Source organism: Paroedura picta, chromosome 13, assembly GCF_049243985.1.
Source record: "Paroedura picta isolate Pp20150507F chromosome 13, Ppicta_v3.0, whole genome shotgun sequence".
Lineage (NCBI taxonomy): Eukaryota > Metazoa > Chordata > Lepidosauria > Squamata > Gekkonidae > Paroedura > Paroedura picta.
Window position 1 is genome coordinate 42,820,296 of NC_135381.1, and position 20,509 is coordinate 42,840,804.

Below are 20,509 nucleotides of genomic sequence, written 5' to 3' on the forward strand. Positions count from 1 at the left end.
AGCATTCAGGCCTTTGAATGGGCCTTGGTTCTAGTCTTTCACAGCCAGAGCATCAATGCCACAGCCTTCCTCATGTGCAGCCTCCTGCCTGCTTAGTGAAATATTTAGCCTCCTGGGGCTTTGCCTCCTTTTTCTGCTTGCATTACAAGCAGCAGGAAGGGAAGAAAAAGCTTTTAGGAAACAGGGAGCCTGTGGGCTGTATCCAGCAGGACAGATACAATTCATGGGGACGTGGAACTAATCCTGCCTGGCAGAAAGCTCTGGAGGGGCACACAATTATGCCTACTCATGGGTCAAACAGAAGAGCATCTCCCCGCTGGAAATTTGGACAGTTCTGCTGCCTGAATACTAACCAGTCGAAAGGAACCTTACAGGGTACAGGACACAAAATGGCTGGTTGTGTGTTCTATGGGGGTCCGAGTGGTCATGCAGGGGTGTTTGAAGGTACATGCAGTACAGAGAAGGGCAGCTCCCCTCGTCTGCTCCCACTTAGTGTGGTATAGTTGATACAGTGTGGGGCTCAAATGCTCCTTTAGAAGAAGAAGAGTTGGTTCTTGTATGCCGCTTTTCTCTACCCGAAGGTGTCTCAAAGGGGCTCACAATTGCCTTCCCTTTCCTCTCCCCACAACAGACACCCTGTGAGGTGGGTGAGGCTGAGAGAGCCCAGATACTCCTGCTCAGACAGAACAGCTCTATGAGTGCCGTGGCAAGCCCAAGGTCACCCAGCTGGCTGCATGTGGGGGTGGGGGTGCAGAATTGATCCTGGCTTGCCAGTTTAGAAGTCGGCACCAAACTGGCTCTTTACCCCCTACAATTCATTTTGCCCCCCCCTCCATCTTGTTTGAAGAGAATCCTCAAGAGGCTTCAAGCACACACTTCTTCTTGGGAGGGGTAAATTTTATCTTACTTAATGCTCAGTTCTCCTATGCTCACCTGAAGCCCAGAACTTACAATGCATTAGCACCCTTTTTAAACTAGAAACTTAGACCTAGTCCAGCCTTCAGCACAATGTAGGAAATGCACAACTATCTTCTCCTACTACTCTCTCAGCGTCCCCAGCTGTATGGCCAGAGGAAGGTAAAAACACCTCCAGGATCCTTGGGGCAATCTGGCCTGCAGGAAAATTCCTTCCCGGCCATAAGGATCAACATTACCCTTGGCATGCAAGAAACAGCCCTGAGAGCTGAACACTGGTGCATTCTTTTCTACCCTCCCTCTCAAGGTCTTCTAATTTTTCTTTTGTTATTGTAGTAGATCTGCTGATGTTTCACTCACTTCTGCTGTTTCATGGTTACTTTTGAAACGGTAGAAAAGCAGCCATTCCACTGGTTGCACCGAACGCCATGCACCAATCCTAGCACAGATGTACAGATGTACTCGTGATGTACAGATTATGGTAGTAAAGAAGTCCCTAATTTTGTCTCGCAGGACGTACACAAGAAGATACGCTACTGGTGCAGATACAATGCCAATTCCCCGCAAATCATAGTTTGTAAATCGAGAGCTTGTCAGAGGACCGTTTGCTCCTTTCTCCCCATCTTTCTTGGTAGTCTTACCTTTGCTTCAGCATCCCATTGGCACAGGCTATGCATATCGGCACAATGAACACTCCCAAGGGCTCCCAAGGTTAGAAATCAGGATTGATTTGAAACAGAATCATAAACCACGGTTAAGAGAGAACCATGGTGAGCCTTAAACCACGATCCAACGTGCTGCAGGTTTAACTCTGAACCACGTTGCAGGTAAAGGGAGGGAGGGGTTTGCGTCTGAAAAGAGAAGTGTATTTCCCTCGAGGCCAACCACGGTTTGCAGGGATCCAGCATTATATCTGCACTGAGCTGTGTCCAAAATGCTCAACAAAGTAGGAGGCAGAGCAGAAGAAATTTATGATCTCGGAGAAGGCTGCTGCTAAGGGCTTGGCACACATGCTCCAAGTTATGGTACCTTGACATATGCGACAATTTTCAGAGAGATGGTTGCCAGGTAGAGAGAATTCATTGCAAAATCCATCAGGTTCCACCAGTCGTGGACATACTCGTTGAAGCCTCCATCCCACATTTCCTTGATCTCTCCCCAAATAAAACCTGCGGAAAGAGAGTTCATTTGTGTGAGACACCATTGTCGAGTGCCAAAGCAAAACAAATTGAATGTAAGGGAAAGGCCGTTAAAAAGCAACGGCTCGAAGCAACCTGCCTCCATCCCCGGTTTTCTCCCCTTTCTGCAAAATGTAATGGTGCCGCTTGCAGAGTGGTTTATGATGCTGCGTGAAATGTGGCTGGAAATGGGGTGGGGGTGGGGGGGCACAAGCGGCAGTAACTGCATCAGGGCGTCCGCTGGAAAAAATTTCAGCTCCTCAGACAGGATGAGCATTCCACTTCTCATTGTCTTTATAAATTATTGGTCTTACAGCATGCAATCGGCTTTCTTCTCTGGGTTTTCCTTTTCAGGCTTTTATATTGTATTTAAGGGATTTTTTAATGCCTGTTTTAAGGGGTTTTATGGGGTTTAAGCCTAACATTGTAACCCACCTCGAGCCCTCGATATAAATAAACAAGCAAATAAGTAAATAAATAAATAAAATAGGACAGAATTCACCTGCAGAGGTGAGGAAGGGATGAGTACCAAAGGATGAAATGCACAAGAAACATCTGTCTGCATTTTCTGCAGAAAGCTTAGGCTGGAATAAACGTGGCTTAGTAGTCAAAGACTCCCGTTTGCATTAGACAGCAAAACATATCCCTTTTGGGGGAAAGAAAACCTCACACCTTGGAGGAGTGGAGGTCCCATGAGAATGTGCCAATTTAGAATGCCAGCCCAGGACTGGGAAGCCCTAGATTCTAATCCCCACCCTCCCATGGAAGCTTGCCAAGTGACATTGGGCAGTCACACACTCTCAGCCTAACCTATCTTGCAGGGTTGTTGTGAGGAGAAAAATGGAGGAGAGGAGGACGAGGTGAGGATTAAATGAAGTCAATGCATAAACCAAAATCTGTTTGCTGACAATGGTAATTTATGGAGCTCCAGTAATGCCGGCACTAGGAAGTGGGATGGGATGTTTTCCGCAGGCCCCTGCCTGGAGGCCACCAGCAGCCAGGAGCACGTTGAGCCCTGTTGCCATCGGCAGTGCCACAGGGACCCCTTGGCTCAGATCCCACTAGCAGCTGTATGCCTCAGTGATAGTTCACCTTATGCCTCCTCTCTACTGCTGCTGCCAGCCAGATCTGAGCAGAGAACTATCCTCTAGCACTTTTGGAGGTTGTCATGATTTGCTTCTTGGCTCTTTCAAGTTATTGGGAAGAAGGAACAGGGGGTGGGGGTGGGGGTGGAGTTGGTGTTCTTTTTCTGAAATTCACTTTTTTAGAAATGGCCATCGATCCATCTCATTCTCTTTTTAAAAAGGAGTTTCTCTTCCATTCCTCTTTGGTTTTTCTTGAAAGATAAATTGGTGCCTGATTTTACAACTTTGGCCCTCGTGATTCTCGTCCGTTGTACAATCCGATGGGATACTCCATCGGGAGTGTCACAAAGTTTGGGAACACGTTGGCTGCCTTTGAGCATCTCCAGAGTGAGGTTTCTGGAATGTTGCAGCACCTTCCTCACTTTGAATCAAAACAGAACTGATAAGCAACTGATTCCAAACTCCAACAAAGTGGAAATGAAATGTACTGTTGAATTTCACGGAGATATTGGGTAAAGGGAGCCTCTTGTGGCGCAGGGTGGTAAGGCAGCAGAAATGCTGTCTGAAGCTGTCTGCCCATGAGGCTGGGAGTTCGATCCCAGCAGCCGGCTCAAGGTTGACTCAGCCTTCCATCCTTCCGAGGTCGGTAAAATGTGTACCCAGCTTGCTGGGGGGTAAACGGTAATGACTGGGGAAGGCAATGGCAAACCACCCCGTATTGAGTCTACCATGAAAACGCTGGAGGGCGTCACCCCAAGGGCCAGACATGACTCGGTGCTTGCACAGGGGATACCTTTACCTTTATTGGGTAAAGGAGGAATTAAAAGAATTTCTTTGAGCAAGCCTGTTCTAAGTTGCCCATCTGCCCCAAGCCCCACATTCTTTGCATGCAGAAACGAATCAGCGGAGGGGCTTCTGAGTCTGACACAACAACCTGAATGTTACATTCATTGTGACTAATCATTGTTAGTCCTGTTTCCATAGTGACCCAAATGCTGTTTGCACAGAATGGGGCTGTTCTTTCGGTTCATCTTTCCCTGTTTCCAAGAGGAGGCATTTCATAATTTCCTCCAAAAGCCTAACTTATTTGCAAGGAAACATTGCCTTAATTCCCCAATTTAAATCCTATTATGCCTTTGTTTATCGGAGAGCAACAAAAAACCTTCAAAGAGGAGAATGTCATTGTGAGAAGACACTCAAAGAGCGAGCGCATGCAAGACACATCGTCAACTCATTTACAACAATCTCTGCTCTTTGTTTCCTCATTTCCCCCCAGAAGAATCGCAGGCAATTTAATCGGAGAAGGCAGGAGGTTAGAAAAATGTTTTCGGCTGCGCACGTCCCTTTCCACAACGGCTTGCCACTGTCGGAGCCTTGGTCTCGGTTTCATTTTTAGAAACTGTGACTGAACTGTGAGAATAGACGGCAGGAAGAAACACAAGGTTGTGGCAGGGTAATTAATTTTTTAAAAAATCACTTGGCTGCTCCCAAATCTAATCAAAGTTTTATTTTTTATGTCTTATGGGACAGGTTGGAATGAATGAAGTGCATAAAATATTATCCTGAACTATTATTATTACTGACAAACCAGTGGCAGGTGACAGTGGATGAGTGTCCTGCATAGTGCGGGGGGTTGGATTAGATGACCCGGGAGATCCCTTCTAACTCTATGATTCTGTGATTCTATGAAACCAAGCCATCGTGGCTCATCTGCAGTCTTGTGCTTTTGTCTAAAAAACTCATGTGTGAGTTGGAATGAAGAAACAGGAAGAGATATCTGGGGAAAGACAGTGAAAGCTACAGGTAGGACCAATGGAGAGGGAGAAGCTGTTTTCTTTGTACCCTGCTTTTCTCTACTAGGAAGAGTAGGCGATGAGCCCCAGCTCCGCCCAGCACCCTCTTACCCTTTTATTAAGAGGAACAGAAGAGGAACTGATGTACATATGGTTCCTTGCACTGAATCGTGTCATCTATCAGGGTCCTTACTGTTGACTCAGACAGGCAGCATCTCTCCAGGGTCTCAGGCAGAGATCTGTCATATTACTTCTGACCACCTTTTAACTGGAGGTACCAGAAACTGATCCTGGGACCATCTGCCTGCAAAGTAGAGGCTCTTCCACTGAGCCATCGTGATCCTAAGCAGACTGGTACCCTTCTAAGGCCATGGAAGTCAGGATATAACTCTTCTTGAGAGGGCACTTTATGACTGACAAGGATGTATCTAGCCAGCTGATGCAGTTAAGGGTGTAAACTGTGAATTCTTTGGGAACAGTTTAAGATTTTTTGTTCTCTTTTGTCTCTGACCAGTGCCTGAGTCCTTGCTGGCTCTCAAATTAGACCTGCACTTATCCCAGTTCCCTCTTTGTCCTCTCTTTGTTTTGGTATTCTAACAAACCAATTGGCTTTAGCTTGAAGTAAGCTGATGCTCCTTATTCTGAACTTTCTCCATATTCTCCTCACCTTTTAAAAAAAGTGAGAAAGCTGACTTACTTTTGCTTTTCTCTCTTAAGTCGCCACAGAGACTGCTGTCCAGGGTCCTGAAGGAGCCTAAGGTGAGCTGCCACACCTGTTCTTTTCAAAAATTCCCCTGCTGGAAGTGGAAGCAAAACCTGACTCCCCATCAGCACGACCCCCTCTAGATGATGAAGAGGTTGGGGTTTTACATCAGGATGAGTTTTTCCGCTGCTATTCTTGGTTTTATGGGGAGTTGTTGTATGTATTAGGGCAGGAGTAGTCAAATTGCGGCCCTCCAGATGTCCGTGGACTACATTTCCCATGAGCCCCTGCCAGAGTTTGTTAGTCCCCTTCAAACAAATGGGGGCACAAGTGGTATTCTCTTCAATCTTGCCTGTCAAGGAAAGAGGAATGCGTCGGGAGAGGAAGATAATGGAGGTGAATCACTGGCTGCGTAGTTGGTGCTGGCAGGAGAGATTTGGTTTCTGGGACCATGGGATAGGCTTTCTTGAGGAAGGCCTACTAGCACCTGATGGCACTTATCGAAACTGGGCAAGAATGTGTTTGGCAGGAACCTGGGGAGATTCATCAGGAGAGCTTTAAACTAAAGCCACTAGGGGAAGGAGACGATCAACATAGGGAGTGTATGGAAGGAAAACGATCGGAGGCAGCCCAACCGGCAAGGCCAGCTCATAGGGAACCAAAAGTAAAAGGATTCAGATGTCTTTATACTAACGCCCAAAGCATGGGCAATAAAAAGGAAGAGCTGGAACTTCTCATGCTGATGGATAGGTATGATCTAGTAGGCATCACAGAAACTTGGTGGAATGATTCTCATGACCGGAATGTAATGGTGGATGGATATGAACTGTTCAGAAAAAACAGAATAGATCGAAGAGGTGGAGGAGTGGCACTGTATGTGAGGAAAGGGATTACCTGTCAGGAAATTCTAGTGAAGGAGAGCATATCTACAGTGGAAAGCATCTGGGTGAAAATAAGCGAGGGGAAAACAAACAGTGTGGTGGTTGGTGTCTGCTACCGACCGCCTGACCAACGAGAGGATGTGGATGCTGCACTTTGTGAGCAGCTTGAGAAAATATCCAAGCAGCAGGACCTTGTCATCATGGGTGATTTCAATTTCCCAGATGTGTGCTGGGAAACAAACTCTGCAAAGCGTTCTCAGTCATGCAAGTTTCTGACCTGCCTGGCTGACAATTTCATTTATCAAGTGGTGGATGAACCCACTAGAGGTTCAGCCATACTGGACTTAATACTGACCAACAGGCAAGAGTTGGTGGATGAGGTGAAGGAGGTGGGGACCCTAGGGGGAAGTGACCATGTCCTCATAGAATTCCTTTTGAAATGGGGAGCCACGGAAGCTTGTAGCCAGATGCGGATGTTGGATTTTCGTAGGGCAAACTTTAATAAACTCAGAGACATGATGAGTATCATACCATGGACAAGAATGCTGGAAGGGAAGGGAGCATGTGAAGGGTGGGCGCTACTCAAACAAGAGCTATTGCATGCTCAATCAATGACTATCCCAGAAAGACGAAAACACTGCAGGAGCTCTAAGAAGCCTATTTGGATGAACAGAGAACTTCAAGAGGAACTAAGAAAGAAAAGGGAAATGTTCAGGAAATGGAGGGAAGGACAGAGCTCTAAAGAAGAGTACCTACAGGTTACTAGGCACTGTAGATCAATCATCAGAAAGGCCAAAGCTGACAGTGAGCTAAGATTGGCCAGGGAAGCCCATTGTAACAAGAAAAGATTTTTCAGTTATGTGAGGAGCAAACGTAAAGTAAAGGAGGCAATAGGCCCACTGTTGGGTGCGGATGGACAAACTCTAACGGAAGATGCAGAGAAAGCAGAAAGGCTTTGTGCCTATTTTACATCTGTTTTTTCCCACAGGTCAAAGTGTTTAGGCACATCTAGAGATGGCCGTAGCCAAAGGATAGTGTCTGGGTGGCAGGTTAACATGGATAGAGAGGTTGTCGAGAGGCATTTAGCTGCACTGGATGAGTTCCAGTCCCCTGGTCCGGATGAAATGCACCCGAGAGTACTCAAAGAACTTTCCAGAGAACTTGCACAGCCCTTGTCCATCATCTTCAGAACCTCTTTAAGGACTGGAGATGTCCCGGAGGACTGGAAGAGAGCAAATGTTATTCCGATCTTCAAAAAAGGGAGGAAGGATGATCCGGGAAACTACAGACCAGTGAGTCTGACCTCTGTTGTGGGGAAGATAATGGAGCAGATATTAAAGGGAGCGATCGGCAAACATCTGGAGGACAATTTGGTGATCCAAGGAAGTCAGCATGGATTTGTCTCCAACAGGTCCTGCCAGACCAACCTAGTTTCCTTTTTTGACCAAGTAACAGGTTTGCTGGATCGGGGAAATTCGGTTGATGTCATTTACTTGGATTTTAGTAAAGCTTTTGACAAGGTTCCCCATGATGTTCTGATGGATAAGTTGAAGGACTGCAATCTGGATTTTCAGATAGTTAGGTGGATAGGGAATTGGTTAGAGAACCGCACTCAAAGAGTTGTTGTCAATGGTGTTTCATCAGACTGGAGAGAGGTGAGTAGCGGGGTACCTCAGGGCTCGGGGCTCAGCCCGGTACTTTATAACATATTTATTAATGATCTAGATGAGGGGGTGGAGGGACTACTCATCAAGTTTGCAGATGACAGCAAATTGGGAGGACTGGCAAATACTCCGGAAGATAGAGACAGAGTTCAATGAGATCTGAACACAATGGAAAAATCGGCAAATGAGAACAAGATGCAATTTAATAAAGGTAAGTGTAAAGTTCTGCATCTGGGTCAGAAAAATGAAAAGCATGCCTACTGGATGGGGGATACAATTCTAGGTAGCACTGTGTGTGAACGAGACCTTGGGGTACTTGTGGATTGTAAACTAAACATGAGCAGGCAGTGTGATGCAGCGGTAAAAAAGGCAAATGCCATTTTGGGCTGTATCAACAGGGGCATCACATCAAAATCACAAGATGTCATAGTCCCATTGTATATGGCACTGGTCAGACCACACCTGGAGTACTGTGTGCAGTTCTGGAGGCCTCACTTCAAGAAGGATGTAGATAAAATTGAAAGGGTACAGAGGAGAGCGACGAAGATGATCTGGGGCCAAGGGACCAAGCCCTATGAAGATAGGTTGAGGGACCTGGGAATGTTCAGCCTGGAGAAAAGGAGGTTGAGAGGGGACATGATAGCCCTCTTTAAGTATTTGAAAGGTTGTCACTTGGAGGAGGGCAGGATGCTGTTTCCGTTGGTTGCAGAGGAGAGGACACGCAGTAATGGGTTTAAACTTCAAGTACAACGATATAGGCTAGATATCAGGAAAAAAATTTCACAGTCAGAGTAGTTCAGCAGTGGAATAGGCTGCCTAAGGAGGTGGTGAGCTCTTGGATGCTTTAGGATGCTTTGGGCTGATCCTGCATTGAGCAGGGGGTTGGACTAGATGGCCTGTATGGCCCCTTCCAACTCTATGATTCTATGATTCTATGACTACCCCTGTATCAGGGCTTTATATTGTTTAATCGGATGTACTGGGGTTTTCTTGAATGTTGTAACCCACCTTAAGCCTGTAATAATAATAATAATAATAATAATAATAATAATAATAATAATAATAATAATAATAATAATAATAATAATAATAATAATAATAATAATTTGTGTGTGTGTGTCTTAGATCCTTTTACTCTTTTATCAAAGCAAGGGAAGCTCTTTTGACCCACATTCAAACAGCTCATGCCTGTCAAAAGACAAAGGACGGTCTTCAAGGGATGTCAGATGGAATAATCCTCTCCCAGGATTCTCTCAAGGCATTCTAATCTGGTGTCATTGAGCACAAATGTCCTGTACACATAATCTGGCAGGATCTGGATGTGTGCTGACACTTCCATCAGAGGTCAAGAAGGCCTGCCTGCCCCAATGAAGGAAGGGAAAAGGTTCTGTTTTAGTGAAGTCTGCTGATTGGCTTTCTGAATTATAATTAAACTAGGGGCAAAGCCCGTTGTCTCCAAGAATACAACAGGCGCTAGAGCTTGGCAGTGGGAAGAGGAAGGGGAGGAGTTGTCCAGTCTGTAAGGGCATGGGGTTGAATGTGTGTGTTGTGTGGGAGGTTGTGGTGGTGTGGTGGCAAATGAGGGCATGGGTGTGAGATATGGGTGTCAAGAACCTGTGGTGTGGAATGTTCGTTGAGTGTGGGAGATGACCGACCTTTGGGAATTGTGGCATAGTGGTTACAGATGAGCTTTCCAGAGCCATGTCTTCAGATATGTGAAGGGAAAATCAGACTGGAGACTCTTCTTAGGGGAAGATTACAAGGCAACCAGTTCCTCCCAGTTCTGCATCATTTTCCTTCTTGTGTGAATTAGGCCACAGACACCGAAATGCCCCTCTGCCCTAATACACATGGTGTCAACCCTGTTCCTTCTTCTCCATTTTTTCACTGTTGATAAAATGTTATGTGCCCACATGCTTCTTTCATGTTTGCTCCTTAGAAGAAGAACAGATTTTTGTACCCTGTTGTTTACTACTCTAAGGAGGGACACACCTGCACCACTCCCTCCCAACTGCAGGCAAAAATGGCTCCTTTGAAGGCTGGACTCTGAGGCATTGTACGATTTTGAAGTCCCACCTCCAAACCTCCAGGAATATTTCCAACCCAGGGGTAGCCAACCTCCAGGTGGGGCCTGGAGAGCTTCTGGAATTACAGCTCATCTGCAGAGTATAAAGATCAATTCCCCAGGCAGAAAGGGCTACTTTGGACAGGGTTGTGGAAGAGAAGAAACATTTAAGGCTTCCCACACAGGTTGTTGTTGAATTTAAAGACTTGAGGCCTACTGCACAGGGTTGTTGTGCAGATGAAACAAGAGAAAAAAGTCTGCAACAGCATCCAGTTTCATCTGCAGAATAACGCTGTGCAGTGGCCTCAAATCTGCAGAGTTGCAAAGAAGAAAGACACATGGCTTGGCTGTGTCTAACCCCTGGGCTGAGCAGTATTTTAAGTGGGAAGGGGCTTTTCTGTGGCCTCCCTGTCAGCCAGCTGTTTGGCAGAAGGAGAACCCCCCCTCAAAAGGAATGGCCACCCCCATGCCCTCAGGCTCCCCTGCGTTGCTCTCAGAAACAACTCCACAGCAGGGAGGGGGAGGGGGAGGGGGAGGGGGAGGGGAGCACTCTGCAGCCTCCGGCCAGCTCTGTCAGGGTTCTGAGGCAATTTGCAGTTGGACTTGACAGTTAGGACAGCCTTGGGGCAAAAAGGGCTGGCGCAGCCTCTGTTCTCATTCCTCTGGGCAGCCCTGCTGACCTCCTTTCCCTGCGGTGGTCAGGGGCAGACTGGCAGCCATGTCTCCAGATTGCCCTGGAACTCTGGTCTGTCCTGATGCGGGCCCAATCGGAAGGCGCTTTGCGCCTTCCGATTGGCCCCTCCACTTGTCAGTCCAGGGCCAAGGGGCCAATCCAGGAGTTTTGATCCCGGACTCAGCCCACCCCAACCCTTCTTACTGTTTTATTAAGAGGGACAGATGAATCCCCTTTCATCGTCCTGCTTAGGGGAGAAGAGAGTTTTGCACCATATGGTGCTTGCTTCTCAACAGTGCTTAACTTTTAACACTTGGCCAGTGGGGAACGCAAGAAAGAACAGACTGCTAGGGAGGGGGGAAATATAGGAGGAAAAATTACTTTACCCACATGCATCATTACATCTAGAGCGTTATTTTGAGAGATAAGGCAAAACAGCACCCATTTGTATCACCTCACTTGACCTGGGCCAGGTTTTGTGAACAAACCCAGCATGATAAATGCCCTTTTGGGGAACTGAGAAAGGAAATTCCTCTTTGGAGAACCAGATGGACACTGGATTGCTTTTCAGGCTGGAATGTGCACCAGCATAAATTTTGGATGTCCTGGGATTTGTAAGTGGAAAGCACTTCCACACGCAAAGCAACATGCCAGGCCCAGAGAGCTCAGCACTGATGAAATCAGAGTGGAAATGCAGAGAAATCCTGCAGCGATTCACACCTTGATGCAAATCCATTGGGAACAGTAGAACTGCAGCCTACCTGGAGTGCAGACCTGGCACGGAATTGACCTAGAGAGGCAAGAATGCTACAAAGACCTGCCAGGAGCAAGCACAACTTGACAGGAAGCATAATGATTGCCTTGAATAGCCCAGAATGCTTTAGACCATGCTGTGTCACTTCCTTCTTATTGAAGGAGGAGACTTCAAAGATGTCCTAGAAGGGATGTCCTAGTAGGTTTTCATGACTGTTGAACACACCCCAGGAACTGCACTGACATATATACTTTGACCGTATCCCATCCTTCCTATAAGGCAGGGGTCCTCTACAGGGTTTCTGTGGGCACCATGATACCAGTCTTGATGCCTGCCAAATGCTTTGAGGCGTGGCCAGCAAGGCTTCTAATTGGCCACTGGAGAGATGATTGGCTGTGCAGATTTTTAAACAGGCTGCTTTGGCAGCAGCTGCCTCCACAGCACAAGGACTTCCAGTTTTGAGACTGAAGGGAAGTGGCAGCAGCCATTTTGTACCTGGCTGTGCCTCCTGCAGCCACCATTTTGTGGCTCTCCCCACCATGTTGTATGAGGTACCCGCAGGTTTGAAAAGTTTGGGGGTTCCTGTACTCGGGAGCTCAGGGAGTCCTGACTGGTCTATCCCTCCTTTGTTCTATTCTCAGAACATGCTCGTGAAAAAGGTTGGGCTGAGAGAGTATAACTGGCCTAAATTCATTCAGTGAGCTTCATCACCAAGCGAGGATGCAAACTGGGCCTCCTGCTTCCTGGTCTGCCACTCTAGCCACTCCATACAAAGCTGACTCGCTATCCACACTGAGCTCAGAATGCCTGGATCAGAGGATCCGTGTCCTCTGTGAATCTTACATCACTCCTGGGGTGCTGAGTGATTCTGCTCCTCCTACCTTCATTGTGGTATAATACAGTGTTGGGCTTAGGTCTGGGGGACCCTGACTCAAATGCCCACTCTCCCATGGAAGATTGCAGGGTGACTGCGGGCCAGTCATATACACCCGGCCTCCCCAACCCCACAGGGTTGTTGTGAGGATACAATGGAAGAGAGGAGAATGTTGCAAGACATTTTGGGTCCCTGTGAGATAGGGATGAAGTATAGGAATGAATGAATGAATGAATGAATGAATGAATGAATGAATGAATGAATGAATGAATGAAAGCAATCAAGCAAGCATGCATGCATGCATGCATGAGGGGTAGAGGCAACCTGCTTTTTGCTCTGGAAAGTACCATTTACACCAACAGCAATTTGGACATGTATTTAAATCGCGGATTGTGCCACAAGGCTCATTACTATAATCTGGCATAGCTGTTCCCCCAAAGTGACTGTACGGATATAAAAAGAGCCCTGCTTGATCAGATCAGCATCCTGCACCCAAATGCCTTCAGTCAGGATCACAAGCAGGGCATGAAGCTCCGGAAGCTTGCCTCTCTGTGCCAGGTGGACCAGTGGCATACTGCCTCCGATCCTTGCGGCTCCATTTAGCTGCCATAGTTCGCGGCCACTGATAGATGATGAATGTGTCCAATTCCCTTTTAAGGCTACTTAAGACAATGCCATCACATCTTTAGGCAGCAGGTTCCAGGTGCGGTGAAGTGTCGTCTCATTTCATGGCGCAAAAGCATCTATGAATCTTGAAATTCTGAAACTTGGACATGGCATGGCCTGAGGCATTTTGGGTGCTCTAGGCTCATCCCTTCATCGTTTGGTACCCTCCGTGACTCTGCAAGGGAGCTCTGGATGCATATCTTCACTCACAAAATAATGGATAGTACACAACAATTATACAACTGATTTCCAGCTACCTTCTGTCTAGCTGTTCCAAATCCAGTTGCCACAATTGCCATTGGAAGTCAGACCTCTCTCTCTCTCTCTCTCATGCATGCATGCATGCATGCGCACGCATGCACGAACGCACGCACACACGCACACACGCACACACACACACACAGACAGAACGGAACCCCAAAGAGGTAATATAAACAGTAAACCAGGCTAAGGCATCTACAGTCTACAGAAAAGAAAACCACTGTCAATTTTGTGACTGAAATTGCAACTTCACTTGCACCAGCATTCCCTTGAGCCAAATAAATTTGCATGCAAACATCATTAACACACACACATCCACTCAAGTCCAGGAGCATCTTAGAGGCCAACAAGATATTTGAGGTATAAACATTCGAGAACCAAAGCTGTATCTGTAACGTCGTGACAGAACAGCTGTTTAGCATGCAGAAGGTCCAGTGTTCAATGCCTAGCACCTCCAGAGAATAGGTGACGTGAAAGAGCTTGAACTGGGACCCTGGAGAGCCACTGCACATCAGAGTATCCAACTGAGAAACCAGAGGTCTGAGTCGGTATAAGGGAGCTTCATGTGAAAGCTCACTTTGTCTCCAAAGAACAGAATTTGAGCCCAGGGGCACCTTTGAGACCAACAAACTTTTATTCTAGAAATAAGCTTTTGTGTACACGCATGAAAGCTTAATTCTGGAATAAAAGTTTGTTGGTCTTAAAGGTGCCCGTAGAATCACACTATGTTCTGCTGCTTCAGACAAAATGGGCCGCCCACCTGAATTAGAATCATAGAATCACAGAGTTGGGCCATCCAGGCCATCTAGTCGGACCCCCTGCTCAATGCAGGATCAGCCTCAAGCATCCAGGAGAAGGATCTGTCCAGCCACTGCTTAAAGACCGCCAGTGAGGGGCAGCTCACCACCTCCTTAGGCAGCCCATTCCATTGCTGGAAAATTTTTCCTGATATCTAGCCAATACTGTTCTACGTCTACATCTGGGTCTGCATGCTTCTCATCCTTGTGACCAAGATGTAGGACTCTGCACTTATTCATATTGAATTGCATCTTGTTCTCATTTGCCCTCTTTCCCAGGATGTTCAGATCAGGTTGAACTCTGTCTCTGTCTTCTCCCAATTTGATGTTATATGCAAATGTATCTAGAAGTCCCTACAAAGGGGCTACCAAGCTTCGTGGTGGCCTCTGAGGTGCTCCTTGCTCTTTTGCTGCAGACCCCCATTGCTTGCTTTTGAAACTCCCTTGTGTTTGCTGACTTACCTAGGACCCAGGGGAGGATCATCCACTCAACGACGGTGGGGGGAGGCCCCTGCATGTGCAGGTCAGTCCTGACAATGTGCTGCGAAGCCAGCAGCAGCAGGAAGAGGAAGGTCAGGTAGGAGCCCGTGTGGCAGATGAACTTGATAAATGGCTTCTTAATGAACAGTCCCAGCCTGCTCTTGGGGGCAAGCAAGTAGGCCACAGAAAGGATGGGGAACAGCAGCCCGATGGTGATGCAGGTCAAGAGCTTCACTGCCCAGTGCTTCCGCCGCCAGCCAGGAAAGCCATCGTACCAGAGAGTGGCTAGTAACTGCTGGCAGTTTGGCTGGGCAACAAACTGGAGAGAAAGGGAAAGAGAGATAGAGAGAAAGAGAGAACGGGGGAGGGAGAAAGGGGGCAGGTTAGGTGGAAATATGTGTCCAGGGAAAGTTGCAATGGTACGCCCCAGGATGGAGCCAACCGTGCAACTGCAGCTGTTAGGATTGCCAACCTCCAGGTAGTTGTGGACACAAAAGAAAATGCTTGGCTACACAGTAGTGACGCTTGAGAAAATCCCACAAGAGGCAAGAATTAGAAAATAGATAATCTATGACACAGTTTATTCTGATCAATAAGTATAAAATAAATCCGGAATAGCGCGTCTTAACCAGAGGTTTCCAACACTTCAGGCCATTCTGCATGACTTAAATGTAGCAGAAGTCTTACCTTTGGTAAACGCTACTAATTCAACGTTACACATGATGTCGCACACAATCTGCAACACTCCCGCAACACTCCCGCAACACTCCCGCTACTTCGTTGTAGCGCTTTTCGGGAAATCGGGAAAAGTGGATTCCCCCTGAGAAAACCGCTACACTTCTGAGCACAAGCTGCAACACATCAGCGAAAGGCATGTGCGTTCTCCATGTAGCGGTAGAAAGAATGTCCCTCCCCCGCCCTCGCCCCCGAACTTCCGGCAAAGCGATCGCCATTTTTTCTCCTTAGATTGGGGAAAGCAGCGAATGAGCGAGGCTTCTCAGAGGCTTCTCCGTCTAAAGTCCGTCCACAGAAGTGCTTAACAGTGAAACAAAGCTCCCTACTGCAAGTGTCTTTAAACTTCCCAAGCACAATGCAGCCCCTGCTCGACACTGCCCGTAATTTTGGCCACAAATTGCACTCATGGAGGGGGGGGTTTACTTGAGGAGCGTGTAAACGATTAAGCGCCAGCTCCTACACCAGCAAAAAAGGTCTTTCCGAAACGATTGAACACAGATTCGTTGCAACTGGTATGTTTGTGTTTTTAAAAAACAGTTCTTAAAGGGAAAGGGGTTTTTCGGGAGCATGAACACAACAGCCCATTAGCTGTTCCATTTGATTGACGGCCAGGGGCAGGAAGAAGCGCAGAAAAATCTCGCTTCCTTTGTTGCGATTCCAGCGAGACTGGAAACCTGTGGGGAATGAATAGACCGCTACTGGGACTTCAATATTCCACTAAAATTAAAGGTATGTGGAATGACGAAATTCCACTATTTAATATAGCGTTTCTGCATTCTGAAAACATTTGGCAACATTGGTCCTTGTGCGGAATGCCCCTTCCTGTTAAGGGACGTTGAACATGGCTCTCAAGACGCAATAGGGAAAAGGGGGGACACATGCAGCTTTCATGGAGGCATGCAGGGGGTGCTGTTTATGGGTGGGGAAACACTTGGAGATTTTGGGGCGGAGCCTGGGAAAGGTGGGGCTTGAGGATGGGACTGCAATGGGCCACAATGCCCAAGAGTCCACCTTCCAAAATACAATTTCCACCTGGGGAGCTGACCTCTGTTGTCTGGAGATCAAAGGTAACAGCAGGAGATTTCCAGGTGCTGCTGAGGTTTGGCAAGCCTAAGGCTACCCTTTCTCTTCATGGTGGAGTCTGATGCCTCTCTCTGGTTTCAGAATCACTGCAGTGGCCAAGGCAAAGCCTTCCAGGGAAACTACAAAGACCTCTTTTCCAACTCTAGCCCCCACCCCCACCCCAACATACACACCCGTGGCTGGGGGGACCTGGTGACTTTACACCTGCCCTTAGCAATGCTAGTATTGTGTGGGTGCATTCACAATGTTGTGTCCTGCTTCCTTTTCTAGTGCAAAACTGAAAATGTTTTGCTTCCTTCCCGGGCTATTCCCCAAATGTCATTTTCACTCTACTGAATATTCTTTTCTTCATTCACCCTGGAGAGGAAAGAATGAGTGTGCATTGCACGTGTGATAACTTCTCACATGACTCCAAAATACGAGACAGGCTTCCGCGTGAGTGGGACATTTTTTGCTGAGCAAAATCAGGGACAGATGCTCCGCAGGCACTAGAAATGATTGAATCGGCTTCGTTTTATATTTGTGCCATCCATTAGGCCTTAGGCACATGCGCCGCTGCTCCCGTGCCATTAGCATCCCTCGTCCCTTTTTAGCAACAATGAAATTATTATGCATCAATTATGCATACGCTGTAATCAGTGGGGAGGGCAGGAGGCATTTATTTCCACCTGACAACCAAAGGGCTCCCTTTCCCAACTTCCCTCAATCGTCAGGCAGAAGTGTGAGACGAGGCGAAATCTGTTAAACAACGGATGGTGTTTGGGATGTGAAGAGTGGGGAGGATTGAAAGATGATGGATTCTACCAGCTTTTGGCCTGTGGAGGGAATATTAAAAAATCTATTCTATGCATGAACCTCTAGGAAAAGACCTGCCTGGTCAAGGGGAAAACATCGTATTCATCTGATGACTACAGGTCAGCAAGATGTCGTTCATTCAAAATAGAAACTGCTCCTGTTTTGGCTACTGGCAATACAACACTCCACTTCCCATATTCATCTGCACATTTTGGTCCTTCTGCCAAAACAGACTGACTCCATTTAAGGGATCTACACACAGAATGCATGAAACTGCTTTTCACTTAAACACACCATCAATTCACGAAGGTTATTACTATCTAAAGGGTAAAGGTAAAGGTATCCCCTGTGCAAGCACCAAGTCATATGTCATGACACCCTCCAGCGTTTTCTTGGCAGACTCAATATGGGGTGGTTTGCCAGTGCCTTCCCCAGTCATCACCGTTTACCCCCCCAGCAAGCTGGGTACTCATTTTACCGACCTTGGAAGGATGGAAGGCTGAGTCAACCCTGAGTCAACTGCTGGGATTGAACTCCTAACCTCATGGGCAGAGCTTTCAGACAACATTTCTGCTGCCTTACCACTCTGCGCCACAAGAGGCTCATTATTACTATCTACTCCAGCCTTTTTCACTTTTTTACCATTGAGAAATGCCTGAAGAATTCTTGAGGCTTCAAGAAACCCCAGAAGTGGTGCGATTGGGCAGAATATAGCTGGAAAACAGAGCTGTGGACACACCCACCCATGACCCCTCCCCCTCCCACCCCATCATTGGCCATTTAGGGAGGGGGTGGGTGGGCTGAGCTGAGCATACATAGTTATGTCACACAATAAATGTTTAACAAATTAAAATATCCTTATCCATAGTTCCCTTATATATTTCTGAAATGGCCTTGTGGGTGCAGCGTGTCTGGGTTGTCCAAGCTTGAATCTGGGCCAATCAGGGTGCGGCCAGCAAAGGGGCCACACCCTGATTGGACCAGCCCCTAAAGTTCACTCCTTCCCTGCCTAGGCGTTTGCCTGCCCGACAGCCAGCCTCCAGACGGCCCTGGCTACCAAGTACAACACTTCTCCACCACCTTGCTGCTCCTCTCGAGTAGCAGCGCCTGAGGACAGAAGGTGCCGCGGGTGGCCACACTGCCGAGCCCAGACAGGAGGCCGCCATCTGACATCCCTTCACAGATGGTGGGTCTGTTGTCTAACCCCCCAAAATGCTGACACTGTTTCTGCCACTCCGCCCTACACGCCACCCTGCCTTCTGAGCTACATCACCACCCAGCTATCCTGCCATTAAAAGCGCAGCCCCTGGACATTTGCCACCTGCCCACTGGCCCTGGTGGGCACTTCTGTGTGACATTCATACCTGATGCTTTTCCTACAGAACACGCCATTGCAACTCCAACATCCCCCGCAGTCATTATTGATTTACGTTATTTATTTATGTTATTTGTGGAGATTGCATATGTTATTTGTGCAGATTACAACACATTGAGTCTGATCCTGCATTGAACAACGGTTTGACTAGATGGCCCTTATGGCTCCTTTCGACTCTTAGGGCCATTTCGCACAGAGCTCAAAGTTGCTATTTGGTTGCCGTTTGTGAAAGCGCTACTTCAAGTAGCGAAATGTAACTAGCCGTGCCCGTAACGCACAGCTGCGGTTTTTGCGGAATTTGGCACTTTCACTTCTCGCCACTTTCGTAACCCACAGGCTTCCGGTTCTCCGTCTTATCGCTACAAAGGAGGTCCCTTTTTAGCGCTTCTGGCCTCCCGTGCCCGTCAATCAAACTGCAGGCACACCTTTGACCTCGACCCTGAAGCCGAACTTGTCGGGGTTCCCTTTTTTTTAAAAAAACCCAGGAAACCCCGTAGCAACGCGTTATCGTCCAATCATTGGCGCCCTTGGAACGTGTTTTCTATTGTTTTCTAGGAACCAGATGCATTGACATGTTTGATTGGTTAATCCCCGCCCACAGTACACGCCCACAGGTTACCTGCTTATATGCACCTGGGCAGACACGCGGTCGGCCTCACTCTTTTGTTTGCGTAGCCTACTGCCCGCAGCACAGGTCAACGTTGCAATGGAGAGGCTTATTTTTCAATTGCTGGCTTACATGCTCGCGGTGGTCCAGCGCATGAATATCGCCTTGTCGCGTCGGACGTCTGCTATCGCGGAGTACCGAGAACGGGTGGCCGGAACGCTGACCAGCAGCAGAAGACGTTCTGTAAGGGTAACCATGGCGGCCAAGAAACGCTGGCAAGCTCTGGCAGAGGTCCGGTTCCCCAGACAGTTCTGGGTGGACGAACGATCCTCTGACTGGTGGGAGAATTTTATGTGGACTCGCTGGGATGATGACCACTGGATTGCCAACTTCAGGATGTCGAGGGGGACATTTTTTGAACTCGTGGAGGCTCTACGTGGACGCATGGAGAGGCAAGTCACTGGCATGCGGCGCCCCGTTCCAGTTGAAAAAAGGGTGGCTGCCGCATTGTGGTACTTGGCCACCCCTCAGTACTTCCGGACAGTAGCCCAGCAATTCGGACTCGGAGTCACTACGGTTGGCGATATCCTTAAGGAGTTCTGCCTCGCCATGGAGGCGGAATTGTTCAGCAAAGTCGTGTGCCTCGGAGACCGGCTTGGAGCGATGAGTGTCATTCTATCCCCTTTGCCCTTTAAATTTTTTTTCTTGTTTGACAGGTCAGCAACGAAGACGCGATACACCCCACGCTGACATGCCATGGCTTATATTCTTTTCTTTCCCTTATTCCAGAGTATGGACGGGTTTGCCAGGCTTGGATTCCCGCATTGTTTTGCGGCCGTCGATGGAAGCCACATCCCTATCCGTGCCCCCGGGGGAAGCATAAAAGAGTACGGGAACAGGAAGGACTTTTGCTCTGTTCTCCTGCAAGGAACAGTGGACTTCTCCGGCCGGTTTATCGATGCCGAGGTGGGGTGGAGTGGCAGGAGGCATGATGCCCTTGTTTTCAGGGAATCCAACCTCAGGAAAGCCATGGACGAAGGGGTCTTTGTTCCAGGAAACCCCACCGCCACCATTGAGGGCGTGCGTGTGCCGGCGTTGGTCCTCGGGGACGGAGCCTACCCATTA

General features: G+C 47.9%; 1 protein-coding gene across 2 annotated transcripts in view; it reads right to left on the bottom strand.

Moving 5' to 3' along the window:
- TRPC5 (transient receptor potential cation channel subfamily C member 5) overlaps positions 1-20,509 on the bottom strand; it is a 199,168-nt gene that overhangs the window by 34,654 nt on the left and 144,005 nt on the right. The window contains exons 4-5 of one of the 2 annotated variants that reach the window (XM_077307921.1): positions 14,772-15,108; positions 1,945-2,084 (exon numbers count right to left, since the gene is read on the bottom strand). The exons of the other annotated variant lie outside the window; for it this stretch is intronic. Coding sequence (XP_077164036.1) covers positions 1,945-2,084; positions 14,772-15,108 — 477 coding nt within the window. The remainder of the gene's footprint in view (positions 1-1,944; positions 2,085-14,771; positions 15,109-20,509) is intronic. 2 annotated transcript variants of the gene reach the window in all.